Source organism: Diospyros lotus, chromosome 10, assembly GCF_014633365.1.
Source record: "Diospyros lotus cultivar Yz01 chromosome 10, ASM1463336v1, whole genome shotgun sequence".
NCBI classification, from domain to species: Eukaryota; Viridiplantae; Streptophyta; class Magnoliopsida; order Ericales; family Ebenaceae; genus Diospyros; species Diospyros lotus.
Window position 1 is genome coordinate 26,479,098 of NC_068347.1, and position 24,143 is coordinate 26,503,240.

At 37.3% G+C, this 24,143-nt stretch overlaps 2 protein-coding genes across 6 annotated transcripts; one reads left to right on the forward strand and one right to left on the reverse strand.

The window, feature by feature from the left end:
• Positions 1-1,530: 1,530 nt before the first annotated feature.
• On the forward strand, positions 1,531-17,254 carry LOC127811514 (chloride channel protein CLC-f). Of its 3 annotated transcripts, none has more exons than XM_052351440.1 (9): positions 1,531-2,324; positions 4,734-5,136; positions 10,640-10,834; positions 12,541-12,995; positions 13,098-13,202; positions 14,941-15,174; positions 15,352-15,564; positions 15,744-15,976; positions 16,711-16,856. In XM_052351440.1, the coding sequence occupies exons 1-9, from the start codon at positions 1,998-2,000 to the stop codon at positions 16,736-16,738; spliced, it is 2,193 nt and encodes a 730-aa protein (XP_052207400.1). In that variant the 5' UTR covers positions 1,531-1,997; the 3' UTR covers positions 16,739-16,856. The 3 variants fall into 3 exon arrangements, with proteins under 3 accessions (XP_052207400.1, XP_052207399.1, XP_052207401.1); XM_052351439.1 differs by having other exon boundaries at positions 1,533-2,324; positions 16,782-17,254; XM_052351441.1 differs by lacking the exon at positions 10,640-10,834 and having other exon boundaries at positions 1,534-2,324; positions 16,782-17,254.
• Positions 17,255-17,962: 708 nt separating this feature from the next.
• Positions 17,963-23,697, reverse strand: LOC127812015 (probable WRKY transcription factor 2). 3 transcript variants are annotated; one of them, XM_052352272.1, is made up of 6 exons: positions 23,290-23,697; positions 22,042-22,577; positions 20,152-20,337; positions 19,037-19,902; positions 18,781-18,939; positions 17,963-18,657 (listed from the first exon to the last, which is right to left on the reverse strand). In XM_052352272.1, the coding sequence occupies exons 2-6, from the start codon at positions 22,501-22,503 to the stop codon at positions 18,072-18,074; spliced, it is 2,259 nt and encodes a 752-aa protein (XP_052208232.1). In that variant the 5' UTR covers positions 22,504-22,577; positions 23,290-23,697; the 3' UTR covers positions 17,963-18,071. The 3 variants fall into 3 exon arrangements, with proteins under 3 accessions (XP_052208232.1, XP_052208230.1, XP_052208231.1); XM_052352270.1 differs by having other exon boundaries at positions 19,037-19,926; XM_052352271.1 differs by lacking the exon at positions 23,290-23,697 and adding an exon at positions 23,102-23,283 and having other exon boundaries at positions 19,037-19,926.
• Positions 23,698-24,143: the final 446 nt, after the last annotated feature.

Genomic DNA, 24,143 nt, shown 5'->3' on the forward strand with positions numbered 1-24,143 from the left:
GTTAAAAATATGGGTAAAATTGTTAAAAAAATGTAACTGTTTAATTAGAAGTTGGGGTACTCCAACTTTGAAAAAGCCAGGTTCTACCCCTTCTAAAAGCTAGTAGAAGTTATAAGCTATAATTCTAAAAGTTAAAACAAATACTACATACCCACTTTTTTGAAGCTAGAAGCTAAAAATTACAGCTTTTAAGTTGCAACAAACAGGCCCCATATACTTTAAAGGTTCTCTTAAAGTACTTGCATTGAATATACTTGATTTTTGACATCTAAATACTTCTATTGATTTACAAACTATAATGTATTTATTAGCAAATAATAAAAATATTTGAATGCTAAAAACAAACAGTGAGGGATGGATGAAATAAAATAGTGGATTTAGGGATTATTCAATTTTAGATACATTTTTTATTTTTGGACCAAATACGGTGAGATAGGTATTATTGCGATACTACCAAACTATATAATGTATATATGGCACAATTATGCATTTTTCATAGACGATTATAAAATAACAACACTAATATATTATCTGACTTGCCATTCCCATATCGTGTATGTATGATAAGATCATGTATGATGTATCGTAGGATCATGTACCCCCAGTGTAGCTCCAATACATACACATATGAAAATAATTTTATATTTTTTTAAATGTTGTTATAAATTATTAATTATGATCTTCCAATTAAAATTATACTTATAATCACAATTTTTTTAATAATTATAACTACAACTATAATTATAATTAATAATTTATTTTTTTTATCATAATAGAATTTATACTTATTTTATATTTTTTTAATTGTGTTTGTCGGTTGTAATTGAATCAATCAAATTACTCGGAGGGACTGATTTAATTGAGGGGGCGAAATGGTGTGTTTAATTGAAGGGAGATTTTAAGTCTGTTATTGTCTAAACTACATCAGTGCCGGGTAATAAAAATGGTTCGATATTTTTAATTTTTCAATTTATTCAATTTGAACATTTATTTGATCCAGTTGGTTTGATTTTTAAAAAAATTTAGTCTAATCAATTTGAATAATTTGATTAATTCGATTACATTTAATCATTTATGTTGTCCGACATTGACGTAAATCAGACAATAACAAAGTTAAAACTCTCTTATATTAAACCCCCCATTTCGCACCCCGCTCCCCCAATTAAATTATGTCAAATCTCTCTAAGGAATTGGATCGATTCAGTTATATCTTTACCTGATATATACGATTAAAAAAATATAAAATGAATATAAATTTTATTATGATTACAAAAAATAAATAAATTATTAATAATAGTTATAGTTATAATTATTAAAATAACTGTAATTTTAATTTAATAGATCAGAAATAATAATTTATAATAATATTTAAAAAATATAAAATTATTTTCATATGTGTATGTATGGACTATGTATATGTGTCTATGTATGTGGGGATAATTTGGGTGGGTGGGGGGAATTGGGTGGTGGTGGGGCCCGCGTCGGTGCTTTATAAAGTAAATCCTAATTTAAGGTCAATGGGAAGAGAGTAGTTCATTGAGATTCTTTACATTAGAAGCTTAAACTATTTTAAAACTGGTTTACCTCCACTTCCAAATCATCCTCTGGTTGGTTTCTTTTTCTCTTGACAAAATCGAACCCGTAATGTGATACAGCTTTGCAGGATTTATCGCCCGCAAGCAGCTAAACTGCCTTGCCATTTCCGATCTATGGCTGCTCCGTAGACATCGTCATAGAAGTTTCAACGGAATCCAGAAAAAAACTGCTGCGATTTCCCAATCCCTTGTTTGCCTCATTGAATCTTTCAAGTCTGGTGGGAAAAAGTAAAACTCCGGCAACTGTCCTCGGCGCGCGCTATAGGTGTATTCAAATCGGTCGGAAGCGACTTGATCCGAGTCCGAGACCTGATCGTCTGCACGATTAGGGCATTGGTTTTATATGTATATTATATGTATATGCATATGTATGCCAGGATGAGTTCGTGAGGAGTTGAAGAAATGTCGGGAGGCGAGTACAACGATCGCGCGATACTGTTGAGATCGAATTCGTCGGCTTCCGAGGGCGATTTGGAAAGTCAAGGGCATCCGAAGAGTAATAAGGGGATTAAAGATCTGCTGAAGCGCCTGGATCGAGGGTTTTCGGGGCGTCGGATCAGCTTTAAGCGTTCGGATCGTGGCGCCAGCGGTAGCGGAAGCGGAAGCGGCGGCGATGGCGGTGGTGATGAGATCTCCGCCGACAGCGCTCCGCCGGAGTGGGCGTTGCTGCTTATTGGCTGCCTCCTCGGTCTGGCTACCGGTCTCTGTGTCGCCGCCTTTTATCGTGCGGTGAGTCTTTGATTAGTTTCTTTTCCTTTTTTATTGAATTTGAATGGTAGTTATGTCCTGCAAAGGGAATTCAATTATACTGATTGTGCAATTCCGTTGATGAAGATCTATTATTCTTCACTTCACCACGAATTAATGGCAGTTGGCATGAGCGTCGCACATCAGAGGGGACAGTTGTACCTGCCGACCTAGGACACAGATTCAAAGAGAGTGAATGGAGGAGCGAAATGGGGATGCACTTAGGTGTTTGCTCCTGGGACAGGGTGATTATCTAGGATTAAGAATTTAGTGGATGATAGCAAGTAGCAATAGTTAGCGGTTTATGGCTTACTGTGGGGTTGAAGACTCTGGGCTTATCAAAACTTGAGTAAGGAGGGTTGATATAGCAAGTATGTTGCTGCCATCACATCTGGTCTCGCCATCACATCTGGTCTCGCTATAGCAAGTTTATGGCTTACTGTGGGGTTGAAGACTCTGGGCTTATCAAAACTTGAGTAAGGAGGGTTGATATAGCAAGTATGTTGCTGCCATCACATCTGGTCTCGCTATACTCTTAGCATTGCTAAAAGAAAATGAAAGAAAAACTATCCAATCTTGAGCTTTTCCCCATTGCACAATGACACTGAAGGAAGCTTCTAAGATTTTGTCATTGGGAAAAGACCTTTCCAAACTAAACACTACCCTCCAGAGACTACTATTAACTTCAAGCATTAAATCAGGCCTTCTAGTTTCCTGCTTGAGGGAGGTGGATGCACACCACGGGTTTGGAAATATCCACTTCCTTAACAAGATCTACTATAAGCTGCCAATATGATTTGATCTTTATTAACACTGTTTATTTTTCTGAGAAAACTTACTCTTGTTGCAGCCTTCTTTGATTATTCTGTCCAGATTTATGGCTCCAACCAGTTTCTGTTATGCAATGCAGGGCATTCCAGTTCTCACTGTTCTGATTAGTATTTAGATGACTTGGTCAATAACTGAAGCATGAGTTGGTGGCTTCTAGTTAGTGGGTTCCTACTTTATTCCTATTTTATTGTTTGTTAAGGCTGGTGTAACAGCCACGTTTTATCTTCCCTATTTGTATGGGAGATGCTCCCTCATTGTATGAGAGATACTCCCTCAGTACAGTCTGCTATCAGAAGAGACTATATTAACGAGTTTGTTGGATAAATAAAGGGATGCAGAGTTTATAACCCCATAATTTCCAATCTCCTCCTTCTCTTCTTCCAATTATTTCCTTCTCATTCTTGACGCCTTCCTTGCCTCATCTTGCTTATCTTACCCCTCCAACTTTTCCTTCCCTAGTAATCTTCCCTGTCCTCCTCCTCCAAAGCTGATTCCCTCTGCAATCTAGAAACATGCCTACCTTTTACTAATGAAGTTCAAAATTACTAGGTGTAACTGAGACTTGTTAATGTTAACTCTTATTTGATTGTGACTTTTTTGATGAATCTCCTGTAGTACAAGACCCAAATGAATTATAGGGCAGAGGATGAAGCTTGGTTTTGAAGGGCTGGTGGTTGTGTGTGTGTGTGTGGGCGGGGGGAGGGGGGGGGGGGAGCGTTAGTGAATATCCTTCACTTTACCATTTTGTGTTCCATATTTTAGATCTGGCAGAAGTTGAGTGGCTACAATGTGGATCTTGGTTGACAATTTGGCATTTTATGGATCCAGAGGGCTATGTAAGAGGGAGGGATTTTGTCATAGAGGGTTATTTCTGTCATGTATGTTAGATAACATATATATATATCCCCTCCACTGTATGATCTCTTTATAAATCCAAAGTGTCACGACCCTAGGTTTTCCTAGGGTGTAGAATGGAATTTTGGGAGGAATTTGAAGAAGAAAGAACAGACTGGAGGGATAAAACAGAACAGAAAGAGGGAGAAATTGAGAAGAGAAGGAAATGGTTTGGATGAAGAGAGAGAGAGAGAGAGAGAGAGAGAAGAGTGAGAGGGAAACAGAATGATTTCACTCCATTCATGGATGGCCCTATTCTCTATTCAACAACTTATTTATAGGTTGTTTACATCCTTGTGGTTATTACCAAACTAATCAACTAACACACTAACAAACTCTAGTACAATTACAACTACTGCCCTTTGGTTCATGACACAAAGGAAGGGGTTCCAGGTATAAACAAGTAAGGTGGGAGCTTTTGTGATCCTATTTCATCTCAGCAAATATCAGAGGGGTGTATCAACCCCTACTATATTAATATAGGTTTGGTCGATCCAATTTATGGTTTGTGAGGTTTGTCATGTTATGTGTGTGCTTGATCAATCCTTTACTGGATTCATGGTAAACATAACAATTCCTGTTTGCTTTTTAAGCACAATTTGTTTCACACTTTCAATACATTCTTCTTTAACATTTGCTCACATAAAATATCTATATGTGTTATAGGTCCATATAATACATGAATGGGCCTGGGCTGGTACTCCAAATGAGGGTGCTGCTTGGCTCCGTTTGCAGAGGCTAGCTGATACCTGGCATCGGATACTGTTAGTACCTGTTACTGGAGGGGTTATTGTTGGAATGATGCATGGATTGGTTGAGATATTAGACCAAATAAAACAGTCCAGTTCTTCTCAAGGACAAGGCTTTGATTTGCTTGCTGGAGTTTTCCCCACTTTAAAAGCAATCCAGGCTGCTGTTTCGTTAGGTACTGGTTGTTCATTGGGCCCTGAGGGCCCTAGTGTAGATATTGGGAAATCATGTGCCAAGGGCTGCTCTCTAATGATGGAAAATGACAGGGAAAGGAAAATAGCTCTTATTGCAGCTGGTGCAGCTGCTGGAATAGCTTCAGGTAATCAGATTGTCTTCTTTGACCAATTCTGTACTAGTTTCAGGTATTCTTTCACTTGTTTTATGCTAGGTCTTCAGGAGGCATGTAGATTCCTTGGATTGCCATGCTGGCCCAGGCTGTTCATTCTTTTGTCAGACTTGGCATAGACTTGCTTCTCAGGCATAACATGGTGTTACTGTCATCTTTTTCTATGAACTGGGCCTTTTGTTTTAAATCTAAAATAAAATCTATCACCTTATTTTTTATTTGAGTCCACTGTATTTTCTGGCATCTGTAGGCACTTTATTGCTCTTATTTGTCTCAGGTTCCATTTGGATAGGGTCATTTAAACTTGTCAGTTGTCATTTGGAATTTGAAATTCCAAATCCATTGTTTGGTTTCATAATTGTTAGAAGCATTTGGATTTTGGTCCAAATACAGGGTGGATTTGGACCCAATAAATAGAAGCATATTATAACACCCACTTAAGTAGAAAAGAATTCCTCCTGAATGGAGTGTCAGTTGTGTGGATATTTCATTTTCATTATCTTGTTATGCATGCACCATGCTGTTGAAACCTAGAAGAGTAAATAAAGAAAAGTAAATTACATTTGGCTCCTGATTCCCGAAAGATATGTAACTAATACACCTCATCCCATGATCTACAAGTAATTACACAGTTGTTTCTTGCTTTCTGTTTTTCCTATCTTAGTTTATTAAGCTACCATAGGGAGTCTAATAGAGTTTTTTTTATATGTTACATTTGTTTATTTTTTTTTTTACTTATAAATTCTTGATTTTCCCTTCATTAATTTTTTCCTTTTATCTTTCAAATGATGTCTATAACCTTTTCCCTCTCCAACTCTTCTCTTGCTTTATCTGGTGGCATAGGAAGGCCGGCCATTTCCATAATGGCTGCCGCCTCTATCCCCAACGTATGATCAAACTCCCCAGCCCATCATCACCCTTGGCTACCACCAAGGCCCAGAACTACATTGGACACCTCCAGCATCATTATGTTCCCAACCATCCAATGGTTAGAAACCCGCATTCTCAAAGAAAATTAGGCCAAATAACACACTATTCCCCCTAATTTGCAAATGTTTAAACATTGCATATCATTGTACATGGTGAAAGAGAGAGATCCATGCCTGTCCACAAATCTCAATGCTGCATACCCTCTGTGGATTGCATATTTGCTCACCACTCCATCTGATGTCCATGAATAGCCACTGCCATCAAATTCTCTCCCTCCCTTCTCTCTATCCTATTTCTCTTTTCCAATTATTGCAACCACCATCTCTCGATAACCCTCAATTTTGATGTTTGATAATCTAACCCAGGTTTTGCTGCCATGAGAGAGAATAAGCAGGATACTAGGAGTTGTTTTGATGAATACACTGGGGTTGGTATGAGGTGGGGTGATAGGAGCTAGTTCAACAAATGATTGGTGTAGAGGATTTGGTGGTTCTGTTGGAGGTCTTGATCTCGTGTGGCATTTGGCCAACGTGTAACTGGAATTATAGAGGTTGGTTTGGCTAAGTGTTAGGTTGCTTAGGGTGATTCTTGCTGTTGGCGCCTTTGGGGGGGGGGGGGGGGGGGGGGGAGTGGATTGGTTCTAGCATGTGTGTGTAGGGGCAGTATTTGTTGTTGAGAGGACTAGCAGATTGTTGTGGTGGTGAGTTTTTTGCCAACATTGAAGAAGAAAAACAATGGGAAATTTTTCTGGGTTTTGGTAGATGTGTTCTGGGTGGAGTGCTGGAAAAATTAGTAAACTTTTTTTCTTTAATTAAATTTTTATTTATAAAGAAAAAATATATATTTCATGCCTTTTAGACTGTCCCAGAACTCAAAAAGGGATAATGGAATGCAACCTAACTAGAAGTTGTAGCCTATAGAAAATTGTTATCTTGATATTTTATTCATGACTAGATTACCTCTGCCTAACATCCCCTGAAAAAGAGTATGGATCAGAAAGCGGTGACCATCTTGGTACTTCTTTTGTAATCATTTTCTCTCTTTTTGAATTTTTGTTTTTTAGCTCTAGGAAGAAAATAATATGCAGAATGAGAACATCTTTAAACAAGACCTAGAATAAAAACATTCTGGAGAACTAAGCAAGCTAGAGTTAAATTTTGGAAAAACTGAGCATCTTAATGTGATGAGAAAATTAGTAGCATGTGGCATGTGAGATATATTCTTTGGAATTAACAAGGGTGGAGAATTGTCCCTTAAAGGGCATTCCCAGTGGCTTAGACTGCATATGCCACTATAGAAAATTGAGTTTGTCTCTTATTGCATATTAAAAAATTACAAAACAGAAAGAAAGAAAAAATGGATGTATGGAGAATTGGTTCTTATGTAGGATGATTTGGTGAAAAATTGGTAATAGCTTAACTAGTTCTAGGTCCTTTGAATCCAGTCTAATACCATGTTTTAACTAACAAAACAAATACAATTAATTAATAAAAAAACAACAATAAAGAGATAGCAGAAACAAGCACTACATTTACCTAGATAATAAGACCTATGCCCTGAAAGGGGAATTCTATAGCACTTCTACACTCAATAAATCCATGAATACAACCTAATGTGTTACTCATCTAATCTTTGGAGTTTGGAGATAAGCTTGTTACTTGTTAGGTTTATCTCTTAAACATATCCTAGTTCTCAATCTTCAGACTCTGCACTGACAGAAGCCCATCCCACTGGTTGCCCTTTTAGTCCTGTAATCTATAGCGTGGAATGAACATACGAAACCTGTTGAGTTCTAACCTAGTCAAGAGGGGGGGGTGAATTGACACCTTTTAAAAACTTTAATGCAAAACTTATGCACGTATATATATGAGAAAACAAATTTAATATAAACCAAAATTGTAGTTGAGAGTACGGGAGCACTTAAATACTAGATGGATAATATGATATCCGCTAGCTGTGCTAGTATGTGCTTAGATCCAATATACTCTTCAAATTACAACTTGGTGAAAAACATGTGATTTGAATGCACACAATAACAAGACTTTAAATAAACCAAATGGAATATTGAATGAGTACAAAGAATGATCAATTAAAACAAATCAGAATATAATAGCCAACAAGAATGTAGGCCTTAGGATTTGGCCACACAAAAACAAAAACAAACAAGTATAATCAAGCAAGAATAAGTAAAGAGTGAAGAGAAGAAGGACACAACGATTTATAGTGATTCGGCCCTTATGGCTTACATCCACTACCTAAGGATTCCCTTCCTTAGGATTTTCAATCAAATCCACTATATGAAACTTTTCTTACAACCACCAAATCCTTCACTTGGCTTCACCACCACCAAACTATTTCTGGAGTCTCACACTCACTAGCTTGGATTTTGTACGCTCTTTACAAGATAGTAGAGATTGAAAAATAGGGTTCTCTCAAAAATAATACAATGAAGTGTAGAGAACTCTCTTAGTTTTCTCTCAAGAATATAGAGGAAAAGAAAGACTTGGAGAGAATGAGAATCTTGGCTAATGATGTAGAAAATGATAGGGCTTCCAAAAGTTGTTCCAAAGGCTTCAAGAGATCCTTTTATATAGTGTTAGAGTTGGCTTTCCTTGATCAATCTCAGCCCTCCATGTGTCAAGTCTTCAAGCCAATCTTAGCCCTTCGTTTTGAATTTTTGATTTACCTTCCATAATCAGCTAACTTGATTGATCTTCAAGACCTTTGACTTTTGTAGATCTCCAATCAGCCTTGAATGAGCAAATCAATTCCAATAATGCATGGCTGATTTCAAGGATTAAAAATATCATCCAAACCCTTCATAATTCTTGCAAAATCGAAATAACAAATGATCAATTCTGACTTCTAGTTGATCTTCAAACTCCTTTGATTGTGCAATTGGCCCCTTAGCTTCCATAACAAGCATAGCTAATTTGAAATTTGAATTTAAACCTCCAAATGGTGTAAAATCCTTCCAAATATTCTCAGATAATGAAGCAAATTTGTCCAATAATGAAGATATCAATTATAACTTCAAAAGCCCTTAATTGATCAAGTTTCCATACTAAAAAATTTTGACAACAAGAAGAGAATCAATTTGTGTAGCTGAATATATGCAAGATATCCTTAGAATATTCTCCCATAATGAAGATATCAATTAGCTATAATGAAGATATCAATTAGCTATAATGAGGATATCAATTAGTCATAATGAGTATATCAATTAGTCATAATGAGTAGGATAATTGATTCCATGATTTGAGTAGAGGATCCTTTTAATGAGATAGAATCAGCAATAAAGGAAAGTAATATCAATCAAGGTTTAACTTTCAAACCTTAATTTCCTCCATTAATGTTGAATAATAGGGCTGAATCTTTAACTTCTCCATTTGAATGCAATTCAAAAATTTTTCCATATTTAACTAAGTAAAGAAGCTTCTAAGAACCTTTAAATTTACTCCATGATTCTCTTACCATATTTAGACCAACGAGAAAATGTAACCTTGATGAGTGTGCTCCACGTGGCTGCCATGTCATCAAAATGCCACATTAACAATGCCATGTCGCCAAGTTACATATATGGCAACTCCATATAGTGGACTACTCCAATCTCCTCAAAAACTTCCATATATATCTTTTGAACTTCCCATATATGAACAAGGATTCAATATATCTTCTAGACTTTCCATTCTAAGAAGAACTTTCCATTCATAGCTCAAATACTAAAATTTCTAGAAAGCTCTCTAAAAACTTGTTTCCATATATAATGAAATCTCTATATAAGTATAAGAAGTTTCCATATATAACCTGTGTCATGAAATCACTAAAGAATAGCTTTGTAAGCCTTATGAAGGCTTCATGCTTTGTTAGAACATAAAATATAAATTCACATTCACACATGCCAATCATCAATCATCAAAATCTACACTCAACAAAACCAACGTCCATTTTGGAACATTTTGGATGGGACAGCTTTTTGATTCCTATTGTGGCATGCATAACAGGTAATACTGCAAGGCCTTTTGGGAAATATAACAATCATCTGCTTTAAAAGGAAAAGCTTATGCATGTCATAATAAAATCCCTTTATGAGATATAATGATCAGTCTATTTGCCTGTCCACTTTTTATCAATTGTCTTGAATGGGGATTTACTTTATTTTTGTCAATGTGTTTGGTCATAAGTGAGAGAGTAACAGATTTTTATCTTCATTAAAGTTCCCATGCAACATTCCTTGTGCCATTAGGTGAAGCAGTAGGAATCTGCTGGAGCATTTCCTTCATGTGGAGCATGAATTTCTGATTGTACTATGACATTCCTTAATTTTCCTTTTTTTTTGGTTTCTAAAACTAGTATGAAGGCCTCTACCTTCTTTGTTTTCATCATAATTTCTAATCTGCTTGTCATTCCTCTCTATCATGTGTATTTCTTAGTTCTAGAGAGTATGGATTTGCATATAGCTTTACTAGTTTACTGCTTCTGTTTACTTTGGTGGCATTTGACATGTAAAATTTGTTCTTTTTTTTGGGGGTTCCCTTTGATTCAGGTTTCAATGCGGCAGTGGCTGGTTGTTTCTTTGCTATTGAAACTGTTTTAAGGCCTCTCCGTGCTGAAAACTCTCCTCCATTTACAACTGCCATGATAATATTAGCATCTGTTATTTCGTCTACAGTATCAAATGCTATTCTTGGGAAGGAAGATTATTTCACTGTCCCCACGTACGATTTGAAATCTGCCGCTGGTATTTTATCTAATTCTTGTTCAATTACCATAAATTGAGAAAATCTTGGGTTGTATCTGTTCAGTACTCTGTTGAGTGTACAATAGTTGCTCCGGCCAGATATCACAACACTTGGTTAATGGTTATGCCATTCATCCAAAAAAATCTTAGTTTTGACTTGCTTATGTGATTTTTAGTCGATTTTCATTTATGAAGAGGGCATTCATTCCCCACCATGCCCTTAAGACTGCTAAAAAATTTCATTGAGTGAGAGGATGAAGCAGATTGGTTTGCTTAGTTGTACAGCCATTAGTTCAGTGTAACGCTTATCCTGTCCAATCCTGCCTGCAATGAATATTAGATTATTTAGACTTAGGATGTTCATACCTTAGCATTACATACTTCCCATAAGTAGGAACAATCTCCAGATGAGCCATGTGTGTATCCAATAATTGAAACAGATAATCCCAGGAAGGGGGGTGGACAGTCCAGTTTCTGTAATTGGCTAATGGGGGTCAAAATTGAAACATGAAACCTTATTGTCTTAGACACAACAAACTTAAAAAACGCATCCATTTTGTTGATCAAAGGCCTAACTTTGCCTGATACTTGAAATTTAGAGAATCATGAACTGATGATCATTGGTGGTCGAGTTTGGATCAAGATAAGAAATAGTTGAGTAGGAGAGTCTTTGTCTATGGTCTATTATAATCATTGGCATTGATGGCAATCATGGGCAGTGGTGAAGAGGAAGCTGGAATGTATCACCTCTAGAGGAGGAGGAGGAAAGTTGGGAAACAAATTGATGTTGCGTCTCTTAATGATGACATTTTTGCAGAAAGCGAGTGGGACCTTTTTTTGGAGGGGGGATCAGTAGGCAAATATTTCCTTCTGCTTGGAGTAAAGTAATCTGGAACACATAATAGACTTTTCTTACTACTCATCCTAGGTTAGTTTCTCTTCAATATCCAGTGCATATTATTTGCTCATGAAATGTAGTTGTTTTAACTGTGTGGTGCTAATAACAGGTGAAAGTAATCATTAAAAGCTTAATAATTTTAATTAATGCATTTGACATTATAAAACACTCTATTTTTCTTTTCCTTTCTCTTTTTTTATTTAAGATCAAATACATAACACCCCCCCCCCCCCCAAAAAACAAAAATCTTGTCATTTAAAATAGAAAAAATATAGATCCCTGCCATTTTTGTCTTGCATTTTATTCTCAAAGTTTTTGGGTCAACACGTTTGTGCCTTCTATCCATGTTGGATGTCACGTCCATACTTCTTATTAGCTTATGGATTGTATCATTGCCGGGGTGACATCTTGTTCCTTGATTTCTGTTAAGGGTTCTCTGGTTGTGCTTGATTTGATAGGTACAGTGATGATCTAGAGGAGCTTAATTATTCCTTCACACTATTTTGTTCCTAAGTTGTTAAGCAAAAGCTAAGGAAATCAGATAATCTAATTAGTTGGTCTGGTTGGGAAATAAAAATAAAATGATGGCCGTCTCCTGGTAGATCCCATTTCTTGTTGGATATGCATGGAAAAAGCAATATCACAAGTAGTTTCCATCTCCTTTACTCTTCCCTTGCAACTATGTAATGGAGCAACCTTTTTGCACTATAAATACTGATTGATTATATCTAAATAATTATGTGAGTAACTTACGTTTTATGGATTTATGATGATATACTCTCTTGACTATGTTGATGTTTCTTTGCAGAACTACCTCTATACCTGATACTAGGTATGCTATGTGGGGTAGTGAGTGTAGTATTCAATCGCTTGGTTACTTGGTTCGACAAGGCATTTGAGTATATCAAAGAAAAATTTGGTGTTCCTGCAGTTGTTTGCCCTGCTTTGGGGGGTTTAGGAGCAGGGCTAATAGCTCTTAGGTATCCTGGAATACTCTACTGGGGTTTCACTAATGTTGATGAAATCCTTCGTACTGGTAAGAGTGTTTCAGCACCTGGAATTTGGCTGCTAGCTCAATTAGCAATTGCTAAAGTAGTTGCAACGGCTTTGTGCAAGGGGTCTGGGCTTGTAGGTGGAGTGTATGCACCTAGTTTGATGATTGGTGCTGCTGTTGGTGCTGTATTTGGTGGTTCAGCAGCTGAACTAGTCAATTCAGCTATTCCAGGAAACACTGCTATTGCCCAGCCACAAGCATATGCACTGGTAAGTTTTCAGCGTGTTTCTATTTAAATAGGTTACTGTTAGCTGTACAAGTAATAGTTGATCATTATTGATGCATGTCCATACTTCTGAATCACACTTCAGGTTGGAATGGCTGCTACATTAGCTTCGGTTTGCTCAGTACCCTTAACATCAGTTCTACTTATGTTTGAGTTGACAAAAGATTACATGATATTGCTTCCTCTCCTGGTAATTATTCTGCCATCTTTGCTTGATAATTATTGTACATGTTGATGTTTTCTGTGTGTGTGAAAATCTTTAGGGATGATCCCTTTTTCACAGCAACATTTAGTAGATCTACTTACCCAAAAAAGAAAGGAGCAATATGTTTATCAAAAGATGAAGGAAAGAGCAATATATAATTGTGTTTAGTCCAAGTGAGCAGGTCGTTGTTCTGATGTTAAGACCTTCATTGATTCCTTTCTAGCTGATGGCTGCAAATTTTCTTATCATGAAAAAAAAAAAAAAATTATGGTTCAGTTTGGCCAATCATCTTTTCTAGAACACAGCTACTGGCACATGAACTATTTGTTATTCTGAATCTCCAGAAAAGCTGTCTATTTCTTTTTGTGCTTGGAATTTAATATGATATTTAAAAGTTGATGGAAAATAAATTATTAGCTGCTGAAGCTGTTTTCATGCGACATAGCCTGATGTTCTTCTAGAGAAAAAAAAATAGATCTGCAGTAGCAAGAAAAAAAAAAGTGAAAAAATAAGAACAACAAAGAGGAGAAAAGAGATACAAAAAAAATGAGGGAGGTGATATGAAATAAGATGGATTAAAAGAAATATTAGAGAAGAAGATAGACAGATAGAGGAGAGGAAGGTTTCTAGATGATGAAGAATGGAGGGAGGAGGGAATCTTTTGCAATATTGGTTTGTCTTCAGTTCATTGTTCTGCAGCAATACAACTTTATATGGATTTTTGAAGAATACTAAAAACATCTTCAAACATCTTTTTTGTTTTTTATTTTTGTGAATAGAAATATCTTGGAACATTTAATTGGACATTCTGCCCATTTGTCAACAAATTGAGTCAGTTATTCTATTTACTGGAGGTTTGTACCTCTAAAGAGCATGAAGAAAGCAAGCAGCAGTATTAATCAGAAATGCACTTGAAATGTGACCAATAACTGCATGAGTTGGGAAATCATGACATTAGTTGTCCCTGACATTTATATTATATGAATTCCCATTCCTTAAAGAAAAGCTGTCACTGAGCACACAAGAATATTTAATGAAGTAGGTTCTTTATCACATATCTATAATCCTATGTTCAGCAGCCGCAAACTATGAGTGTAAAGAAGCTTATGCATATTGTTTGATTGAACTTTCATCTAATGGTAGGCCCATGAATCAGTAGGAACACTTGTTTTGCTATCAAACTAATTTAGTCTCACCATAAGGTTATTTAGATGAACATGGTTTGTTATTGTTTGGGAATAAGAGGAGACATGAGATGCAGAGAGAAGGAGAAGAGAGGGGAAGGCACAGGATATAGGAATGGGCAAAGAGATAAGAGGTAGAAAGGAGATGAAAAATAAGGGATGGGAGAGGAAATTGCAGGCGATGATTAGAGAAAGAAAAAGAAGAGGAGAGTGAGGGGGAAGTGCTTGCATGTTTCCTAACAATGTTTTTGTTTTTCAGGCCTGCCCTGTATTTTTGAAATCGGCTGTAGAAATTCGCAACTATCTTGAAGCATCCTAATTGCCCTTGTGGCAATGAATAAAAAAATCCCCTGTTTTTGTTAACTGCTATTGCTCCTGTACCAACATTGTTATGCTAAGGATTGCAAACAACCACACACCAAGTTGCAAATAATACTTGGGATGTTCAAGTGGACATAAGGAGGTTTTGTAAAATCAGCAAATAAAACACAACCTCTCAACTTGATTTGATTCTTATATGTTTCAATTTTTGCAAGCAGGGAGCTGTTGGTCTAGCAATATGGGTGCCTTCTGTTACAAAACCGTCCAAGGAGATGGAAGCATCTGACACAAGGAGCTTGACTAGAGATTATTCTCCTATCTCACACTCTGAAGACAAACACAATGGTATTTGGAGACGAGCGGGTGATAGGAATGAACTGGAACTCTCTGTCCTAGGAAATGGTGAAAATCATGAAGCATTTGATGAAGATTCTATTTTGGAAGATCTGAAGGTCATTTTTTCACTTTTACTTGTATTTTATTTTTCTGTTTGGGACTGGTTTAGGATATCAGCCAATATTTTCCTCAATGTTTTTTATATGAACATTTTATTTGTTCTGGATTAGCTATACTGTTATTTAGTAGTTTTATATACAGCTGATGCCTGCCACTATAATTGCTATGATCAGGTTTCTCAGGCCATGTCGAAGAACTACGTGGCAGTTTCACCCAGTCTAACCTTGAAAGGGGCCATAAAGTCTATGCATGACAACCAACAGCATTGTGTTCTAGTGGTTGATGTTGAAGATTTTCTAGAAGGAATTTTAACATATGGTGACATTAAACGATTTCTGTCAAGTCAGTCTGGTGAGGGTTCGGAGGGTGATCTGCCTCTTCAGGATGTACGTAATGCCAATTGATATGATGTCATAACTCTAGTACAGTGGCACACTTGGTGAATTTTTTATGCTGCAAAGCTCTAATAGTGCTCTTTATCATGATTGTTAATCTTTTCAAAGTATCTTTACTTTATCCATGTTCTCCTCTTCTATTATATTAATTAAACTTGAATTCTACCCAGTTAAACACCTGCCTTGTTTCATCTATATGCACTCGAGGCATAAGCTATCGGGGCCAAGAGCGTGGACTGTTGACTTGTTATCCAGATACTGATTTGGCAATTGCAAAGAAGCTAATGGAGGCCAAGGGGGTAAAGCAATTGCCTGTGGTCAAACGTGGTGGAGATTTTCAAAGAGAAAGAAAACGCAGAATTGTTGCCATTCTCTATTATGATTCAATCTGGAGCTGTCTGAGGTTAGTGTTGCTTCTGATTAATGGTTATATGCTTGTTTATTTGTCTCCTTTTCTTTTCTTGGTGTCTGGGTATATTTGTTGGCTTTCAAAATAAAAACAAACGAGTATTTTGGATGCACTGACTTCACTGTGTTGAATCCATGTTATCTTTCTTAAGAAGAAGCAAATGGTTAGCAATGTCAGAATTTAACAGTTTTCATGTTAAAACAGCTGAATCAACTCCTTATACTTGACAGTTGATGGGTTTTATCTGGATTGTTTTATCTACTACAAAACAGAACCAGTGTTTTTCAGTTGAGTTTTGAAGTTACATTTGCACCATCATTTTGGGGTGTGTTTTTATACAAGTGCAATTGTGTAAACAAATAAAAAATGAACAGACTGACTTATACCTGTTAGATTTTATTTCACATCCAAACAAAAATGGAGAACAATATTGGTGCTGGATAAATTTTTGCATCCAGCCAATCTAGCAGTTTATAGATAAGAAAAGTTTGGTGGTGCCTTCAATAGATGGATCAGTAAGCTAGTTTTGTATGTGTTATCATGCCTCTGGCTAAGTTCAAGGGAATGATTTTACATGTGATGATAAAGACCTTTGTTATCAATCCTGTTAGCGAACACTCAAATCAACGAAGACAAATATTAAAAAGTTGCACAGGGCGCCCCCCCCCCCCCAACAACAGAAGGTTTCATTTATTGACCATTCCCATGTTTGTGTGTTCCAATTACAGTTTTATGCCCGCCCTTAAATCATTTTGAAGCCACTGCTCTGTCTCTTGCTGATTTCTCGGCTTGCATGCAGAGAGGAAATCAATCACTGGAAATCAGTCTATCATCAGAGAAAAGACGACAGCCTTGAGGCAATCACAAATGGCCACTAACGTGACATGGAAGTGGCGCTCTAAACTTTTTAAAATTTGATTTGCTGCCACGCTGAAACCAAAATTGAAGTCAAAGACGGTGACCAATTTTGCGGCAGCCACAGTTAGTGGCAGAGTACATACCGTTTTCATATATTTTGAGGGTTATAGCGACCGGTTATCTTGACATCTAAAATTCCTTCTCCTAACTGCATCATGCCATATTTGTACATGGAGTCTACCCCCAATTCAGTAGTTAATAGAGATTGTTTTGGGAAAAGACCTGAAATATGTTAAAAGAGTGGTCAAATTATGTCAATACTCCCATAGGCAAAAATGATGGCGGAATGTGCAAGAACTATGAGTTATTCCTCTAATATCTATGGCTATGACTGCATTTCTTTTCTTTTAACTTCTTGGCTTGGCAATGGGATTGTTGGCTTGGCTTACGAAATTGAAAGATTTGTGGTTCTGTATGATGGATGAATCTAATTGTACGTTTCCATGTATTTCCCTTGCTAGTCAAAGTACAAGATTATAGTGTCTTATTCAGTTATTTGTGAGGAGGGTTTAAATCTCTTTAGATGCAAGATTTTTGTACTTTTACCTAAAAAACGTGATTTATTGAGCTATTACATTTGCATCTGAGTGTACATTCGTTTTCATCCTTAAAAAAAAGAGTACATTGCTGCAAGCTGTGGGTTCCTTTTACCTTTATCATTGACCTTCCTATTATTTCGTCGTGGAGAGATGGGCACAGCTTCTCCTGTGTATTGGATGTTGGAAGACTCTTGCCCTTTCTGTTTGGGACCGGAATTATTTAATGGAAAGCAGAAAAAGAGACTGAAACATGTGTACATGTAATTTTATTTTTCCATGCATAAATTAGTATATTTGTTTTCCTTTCCTTGGGGAAATCCGATTTCCAAACATAGCATTCTTCAAATATGTTGGGTCCATCTGAGATGGCTAGGTTAGGTTAGGTTAGGTTGATATTTTTTTTTTTTTTTTTTTTGTTTCAGTGATATTTTCGTCTCTAAAATCTTAATTCAAATTCTCTTTGTATCAAAATGGAGGGTGGAGAGCTTTAAAAGATGACTTGTCAAAAATGAAGCCCAAAAAATTCATCACCAATGAAACAACACTCAACTCAAAGTAGTTAGTATAGATAATCTTCCTGCATTGCTTCCTTTAAAAGAGAAAACAAAAACTAGAGTCCAAAATGAAAAATTTTACATCTGAGGTCCGAGGGGAAGGCTACTCATGAACTGACTATAAAGAGATGAGCCACTGGGAATGCTCAAGGGAGGCTCTGAAAGAGGCTCCACCTTTGGCTCTCCTTTGGGCACCATGAAACCCATTTCGTTGGCATGTCTTTGCTGCCCTAAGTAGGGATGAACGGGCAGCACAGGCAGCTTGCCTTGGCCCGGGCCAAACCCGCCTATCGTCAGATTGGCTAGGCCGGGTTGGTTCATTCCAAAGCCGAAGCCATGAGGAAGCCCCAGGTGCTGCCTTCCCTGTAAGCTAAATGTGCTTAATGCAGGAGGCCTACCATACCTAGCCATGTTGCTATGGCCTTGAGATGGCTCCGGCCTATGAAGATGCGTTTGCGCAGCAGCAGCAGCAGCACTGCCACCGGCTTGGGCAGGTCCATTGCCAGTGTTGCCGCCCGAGTTGATGTGGCTGCTGTTACGAGCAGCAGGAACGTCGTGGTTGTGCTTGCCCTCGTAAGTGGTGATCACCGACTTCAGGTCATGCGAAGCCCTCTCCACGTGCTTCCTCACCGTGCAGCCTGCACTTGTGCACTTGTAGTAACTCCTGTACCAAATTACCAAATGAGCAAAAATGCTTGTCTCTAGTTTCAGCAATGGAAAGCATTTTTTATGGTTTTGGACATTAATTTTTGTGAGATGCGATGATGAATGTGGATGCTGAGAGTACCTCGGATTTGGATTTCCTTTCACGACTTTCTGTCCATATTTGCGCCAACGATACCCATCGTCGAGGATGTCCACCTCACTGGTTGTTTGGACCACAACTCTAGGTTCCCTAATGGCTCTTGTAGCTCCACTCATATCTGTTGCATATGCTTCGATTTTTCTGTGAACACACAACGATGGAAGAAATTCTGTTGAATAACAGAACCCCATAATGTTATAGAGAAAAACGCAATTTTATAACAAAAAGAGCTAATCACCTTCTCTTTGAGTCGGATTCATCTCCTTCTCCATCATAACCTAATGATATGCTGCCATGCGTCTCCTGATCACCTTCATCTTCTTCATTAGAAAAAGTAGAAGAGGCATCCACAGGATCACCTGATTCGAAGTGAATGCCATTCTGACCCTGCAAAGAGTTAGGTCCATTGCAGTTTTCAGCACCCGTAGATGCCGATGATGTCACATCAAGACCATCATGCCTCCAGTCAGGGGCTCCAGCAGCGGTTCCCTTTTGCATGCTTGTCCATGTTGGATCACCATCGGGACCTATCTGTGCACCCGTTTGATCAGTGATGTCAAGTTGAATGTCAGTTGGCACATTTGTAGATCCAATGGCTGACCTGCGATTAGGTGGAGGTTTGGGGTGATTGTGTGCCCCTTTGTATATGATTTCAGTAATGTGGCCCTCATGAGATCGTTCAACCTTCTTCTTGACTGGGCAATTTGGATGAGTACATTTGTAATAACTTCGTGGATACTCACTGCCTTTTACTTGTTTTTGTCCATATTTTCTCCAATTGTATCCATCTTCGGATGGGCCACCACCAACCATGATATCTCCACCTCCTCTTTGATCTGCTTCGTCATCATGCTGCTCATCAGGTGGTGGTGAATGTTCTTCATTGCCACCAACAGGATCAGCAGACCTTGGTTCAAACATCATGGAGTTTCTGGCTGCATCATTTTCATATGATGGTCTAGAAAAGTCATCGGGTAGATGGAGTGTGGCTCCATTTTGAGACTGCACATTCACAGGTTGGGCACTTCGAGATTGAGAAGAATTCTCTGGCTGAAAGGAAACCTCAATACTGGGAAAGGTTTGCTGAGAAACAGTTGGAGGCATCTGTATGCATAAAGGCAAATTGTACTGGGAGGAAATCAACATGGAGAATGCTATATTACTTTCTCACTTAGATTCATTTTCCTTACTCTTGTCATGCTTATCTTCTTAATTTCTCAATTATGACTATGGATGTTTCATGCCTTTTATGAATACGTGTGAGTGTGAGCTTGAGCAAGAGAGAGAGTTCTAAGGTGACTAATTTTTTCCTATTTCAGCTTGAGATGTAGCACATATCTGGAGCATACTTACTTTGCTTGCAGAACCCATAAAAGGAGAGGAACCCGATTCTACAACAGGCTTGAATGCAAAGGATGAGGTATTGATATCTTCAAAGAAATTTTTACTTTTATCAGGGGCCTCCATGTTCAAAGTAGAGCTTCTTCCGTTAGCACTTGTGGTGAGCGGGAACTTCCCTGTAGTTGGTGATGGCTGTGCCTGCAATTTTAACAGGCAAGGGAGTTAAAGACTTCAACAAGTATGAAAATCAGTTTCATTCACTGGCATCATGACATATCATGTGTCATCTAGTAAAGGTCCATAATTATCTGATTGGTATCAAAAGCAGAATTAATCATATCTAGAAATTCAGGCTTCACTATAGGAAAACATCAGGGCAGCATATCTATGAAGCACTATAAAGTTTCAGGCTTTCAGCAATCATAAATAGCAAGCTTGGATGACCTAGCAAATAAGTATAGATTGTGCTTGGTCAACTCATCAAAATCACATGTTTACATAGCATTGCTAATGGTCTCAGAAGGTTCAATTCATCATCCAAAATTGACCTCTGAATAGGTTAGGGCCATCATCACTACGACTGCTAAATCTAGGGAAGTTTCCCTCAATTTGTCAGTTTTCAGTTGTTACCTCTGATGTTGGCTTTATGTAGTATAACTACTTTTGCAAGGAAGACAGACTTGTACTGAATAAATATGTGAGGCACAATGAAGCAATTCATTTCCAACAGACGAACAATTCTGCGCTGAATATGCAGTAATTTTGAACAGCTATATGTTTTACTATTGACGATCAGCCTCTTACATTGGTTGTGCTTCTCCAGCTTCAATTTATAATTTAGATTTTCTTTTTCTTTTTACTACAACATTTATACTCAAGTATAACCCAAGGTAAGTTTGGCAAGTCCGTCTGATTTATGTTGAAAAATTGCCAATTCAATTATGCTATTTGAATTCTAGGGAAGAAAAAGAGATGGGAAAAGGAAAACAAAGCCCAGAGAAAAGATAAAAACTAGATAAATGAACATGGGAGGCAGAGCATATAGCACCTATACTAAAAAGATACTTTCCTTTCTCATCAAAGGCGTTGTTGCCCATCTTGTAATAATTGCAAAATGGAGAAACTCCTCTCAGAATGAATCTGAAAGAATGTTAGTATGGCATATGTTTCATTTGGAATTTGGCAATTAGTTTTTCCATGGTTTTACTTTTATCCCACTAGTTGTATCTCCATGTTGTACAGGTAGGTTTCACAATGCTAATTATGTGATGGAACACAACTATATCAATTATCTTCATTCATTGCTATCTCATGAAACATTTCCATATGAAGATGGTGTTGAAATTTTATCTCATAATCCTTGCTAGATGACTGTTAGGAAGGACATACAACTTAAAATTTTACCACATTGTTTTTTTGCATGATTTGTATCATCAATGTGACTTTTAGAAGTCAATTGATATTATAAATGTTGTAACACCAATTCTAACTTGGTTAGGAGAAAGTGTAGTTGATGATGATGATGAGTCAAGACGAAGGACATATACATAAGGATGCATAAAATTGACTGAGTGCTTTCAAAGACCTCAGGGTATATATTTTGTTCTTCCATGTTCATCAATTAATTGCATTTTTTCCCTAATATGATAAACCCCTCAAATAGATCTGTAGTTAACCAGCAAACGGCTTTAAGCCCACGGGTGACCCTAATACGGTAGTACCAGATAAGTGATAATAACATAACATCCACAACAAGAAGATTTCATCTATCAAATGGATAATCACATGCTCAATCCATTAAGTAACCTGCTGCTAAGGCAGAAGTTGATGTTGGCTTTGGAAGCCAATGCAAGAACCTTTTTTTGATAGAGGGAATCAAATAAATTGGAATCTAAAGCTCACCAGTGAATTTGAGAGGAAAACTGGAGATTCTAGCAGGGTTGTTGGACTCAGTCCAGGTGGAATTGTCAGGTAAGGAGACCGAACATCTGGGTTTGCTGAAAGGTCAGCTGGCCTAATGCCTTCCGTATTCAACCTTGGAGCATTAAACCCAGCCCTAGCTGCCATCCTTTCCACAAGGCTGCCACGCGAGCTCATTTTTTCCTCAGAAAACGCATTTGATTTCTTCAATTGATCACCAGCTCCTTCAACTACCAGCCCATCTTTCTCATGACTCTTCCTTGATATGATCTGCTCCTCACACTCAGAAAAGAGCGCCCTGGTTTTATTTCCCACAGGAGGTTCTAGAATTGACCTTGAGCCGATATCATCACCCAACACTGCTGAAAAAAAAGCTCTTGGGCTTGGACTAGGAGTCATCCAATCTCCGGCAGTAGCAACATGGTCGTCAAACCTCCCACCCATCCTAATTCTAAGCTGCCTCCACTGTTATCAGCTCAAATTGGATTCGCTACAAAATCAAGCAACGGAAAGAATTCCTGGAGTGGAACATATGCCGAAGATAATATCATCAACATGAGTCAATGACACAAGGATAGATTTTATAAAATCAAATATAATGGAACAAGAACTTAATTGGAATCAGCTATAAACATGTAATTTGGAGACCAAATTGAAAAAGTACTTCCTAAATCAATTGACATGTCATTTATCAATGCCTCAACCGTTGAAGATTCAACTCATTAAAGTAGTGGGCTACATTATTTGCAAGTTTCCAGGAGCGGCAATCGCAACCCCGCAAGAGAAGTATCGCGGCAATTTGGAAAGAAAGAAACAAAGAAATCAGAAACGAATGGAATTTATGAAAACCGTTTCAAAGGCCCTAGATTTATAATACATCAATCAACGGCAGTTTCAGCAACCATTTCCCAACATAATTTATCACAGTTCTCAAAGCTCAACATTCACAAACAAACTCAAAGAAGGACCAAAAAAAAAAAAATCTGAAAGTTGAAAAAAGAAATTGTACGAGTGACAGCAGATCAGATAAACTGAACCCCACCTTCATCCATCAAACGCCTTTTTGGCCAAACAACTAAAAAATCCCAGATCTAATAAACTGGGGAGGAAACAGAATCTTTAAATGGATAATTAAGGATGAAAGGAAGAGTAAAATGGGAAACAAGAAAAACCCAATAGAAGAATCAATGATTGAACAATGATGGGGAAGATTGGAGGGCAAGTGAGTACCTGATAACCCCATATTTAAAAGAGACAGTCAAACCAAAAGATGGGTATGAAGGAGACCCTTTTCTGACCTCCTCCAGTGGAATTCTCAGAATAATGGGTTCCCTCTCTCTGTCTGCCTGTCTGTCTGTCTGTCTCTCTCTCTCTGTTGAAAGAAAAACTAAGAAAACGTCCTCCCACCTTCCCTTCCTTCCTGTCAGTGTCCCTCCGCCCTCCCCACCTCTTGTTGCGTTTTGCCTGCAGATGATGGGAAATTACAAAGGAAATTATATGAATTGAGAAAAAAGTGGGGTTTGTTTTGAGCTGTGGAGCTTATGGTGGACCAGAAATGCATGGAATTGGAATCTTTGGGGGGGAGAGTGACAGGGAAGAGGGGAGGGAGGTTGAAGGCTGTGTTTGGAGCTTGTGAAAGTGAAATGCAAAGGAAAAGAAAGTGGAGATGAGAGAAAAATAGTTTTAAGTTTTTTCTAAAAATAAAAAATTAAATATTTTGTAATTAAATAATGGAGATTTGAAGAAGGTGGTTCTTTAAAATTAAAAAAAAAGAGTTTTTCAATTTTTTTATTAATTTTAAAATTTAGAAAATACAGTTCTCTACAATCATTTTTTCAAATCATTTCCGTCTCATTATTTAATACAAAATACATAAAAAAAAACACTTTATCTCTTTTTTTAACAAATATTTTAATTTTTTAAATTAAAAATCATTTTCAATCTTTTAACATTTGAACATATTTTTTTAAATTTTTTAATAAAAGATGAAATTGAGAATTTTATAAAAAAAAATTAAAAAACCGAAAAACATTTTTCCAACTTAATAATTTAATTAAGTGTTTAATTTGGGTATGCTCCAACTT

Excerpts from the sequence above, each read along its gene's own strand:
- LOC127811514 (XM_052351439.1), top strand. The coding sequence starts at position 1,998 with ATGTCGGGAGGCGAGTACAACGATCGCGCGATACTGTTGAGATCGAAT. Across the intron at positions 2,325-4,733 it reads TCGCCGCCTTTTATCGTGCG|GTCCATATAATACATGAATG; the intron begins GTGAGTCTTTGA and ends TATGTGTTATAG. Across the intron at positions 10,835-12,540 it reads CGATTTGAAATCTGCCGCTG|AACTACCTCTATACCTGATA; the intron begins GTATTTTATCTA and ends GTTTCTTTGCAG.
- LOC127812015 (XM_052352270.1), bottom strand. The coding sequence starts at position 22,503 with ATGGGTGGGAGGTTTGACGACCATGTTGCTACTGCCGGAGATTGGATG. Across the intron at positions 18,940-19,036 it reads GAATCCGACTCAAAGAGAAG|AAAAATCGAAGCATATGCAA; the intron begins GTGATTAGCTCT and ends GTGTGTTCACAG. Across the intron at positions 18,658-18,780 it reads AAAGGAAATCCAAATCCGAG|GAGTTACTACAAGTGCACAA; the intron begins GTACTCTCAGCA and ends AATTTGGTACAG.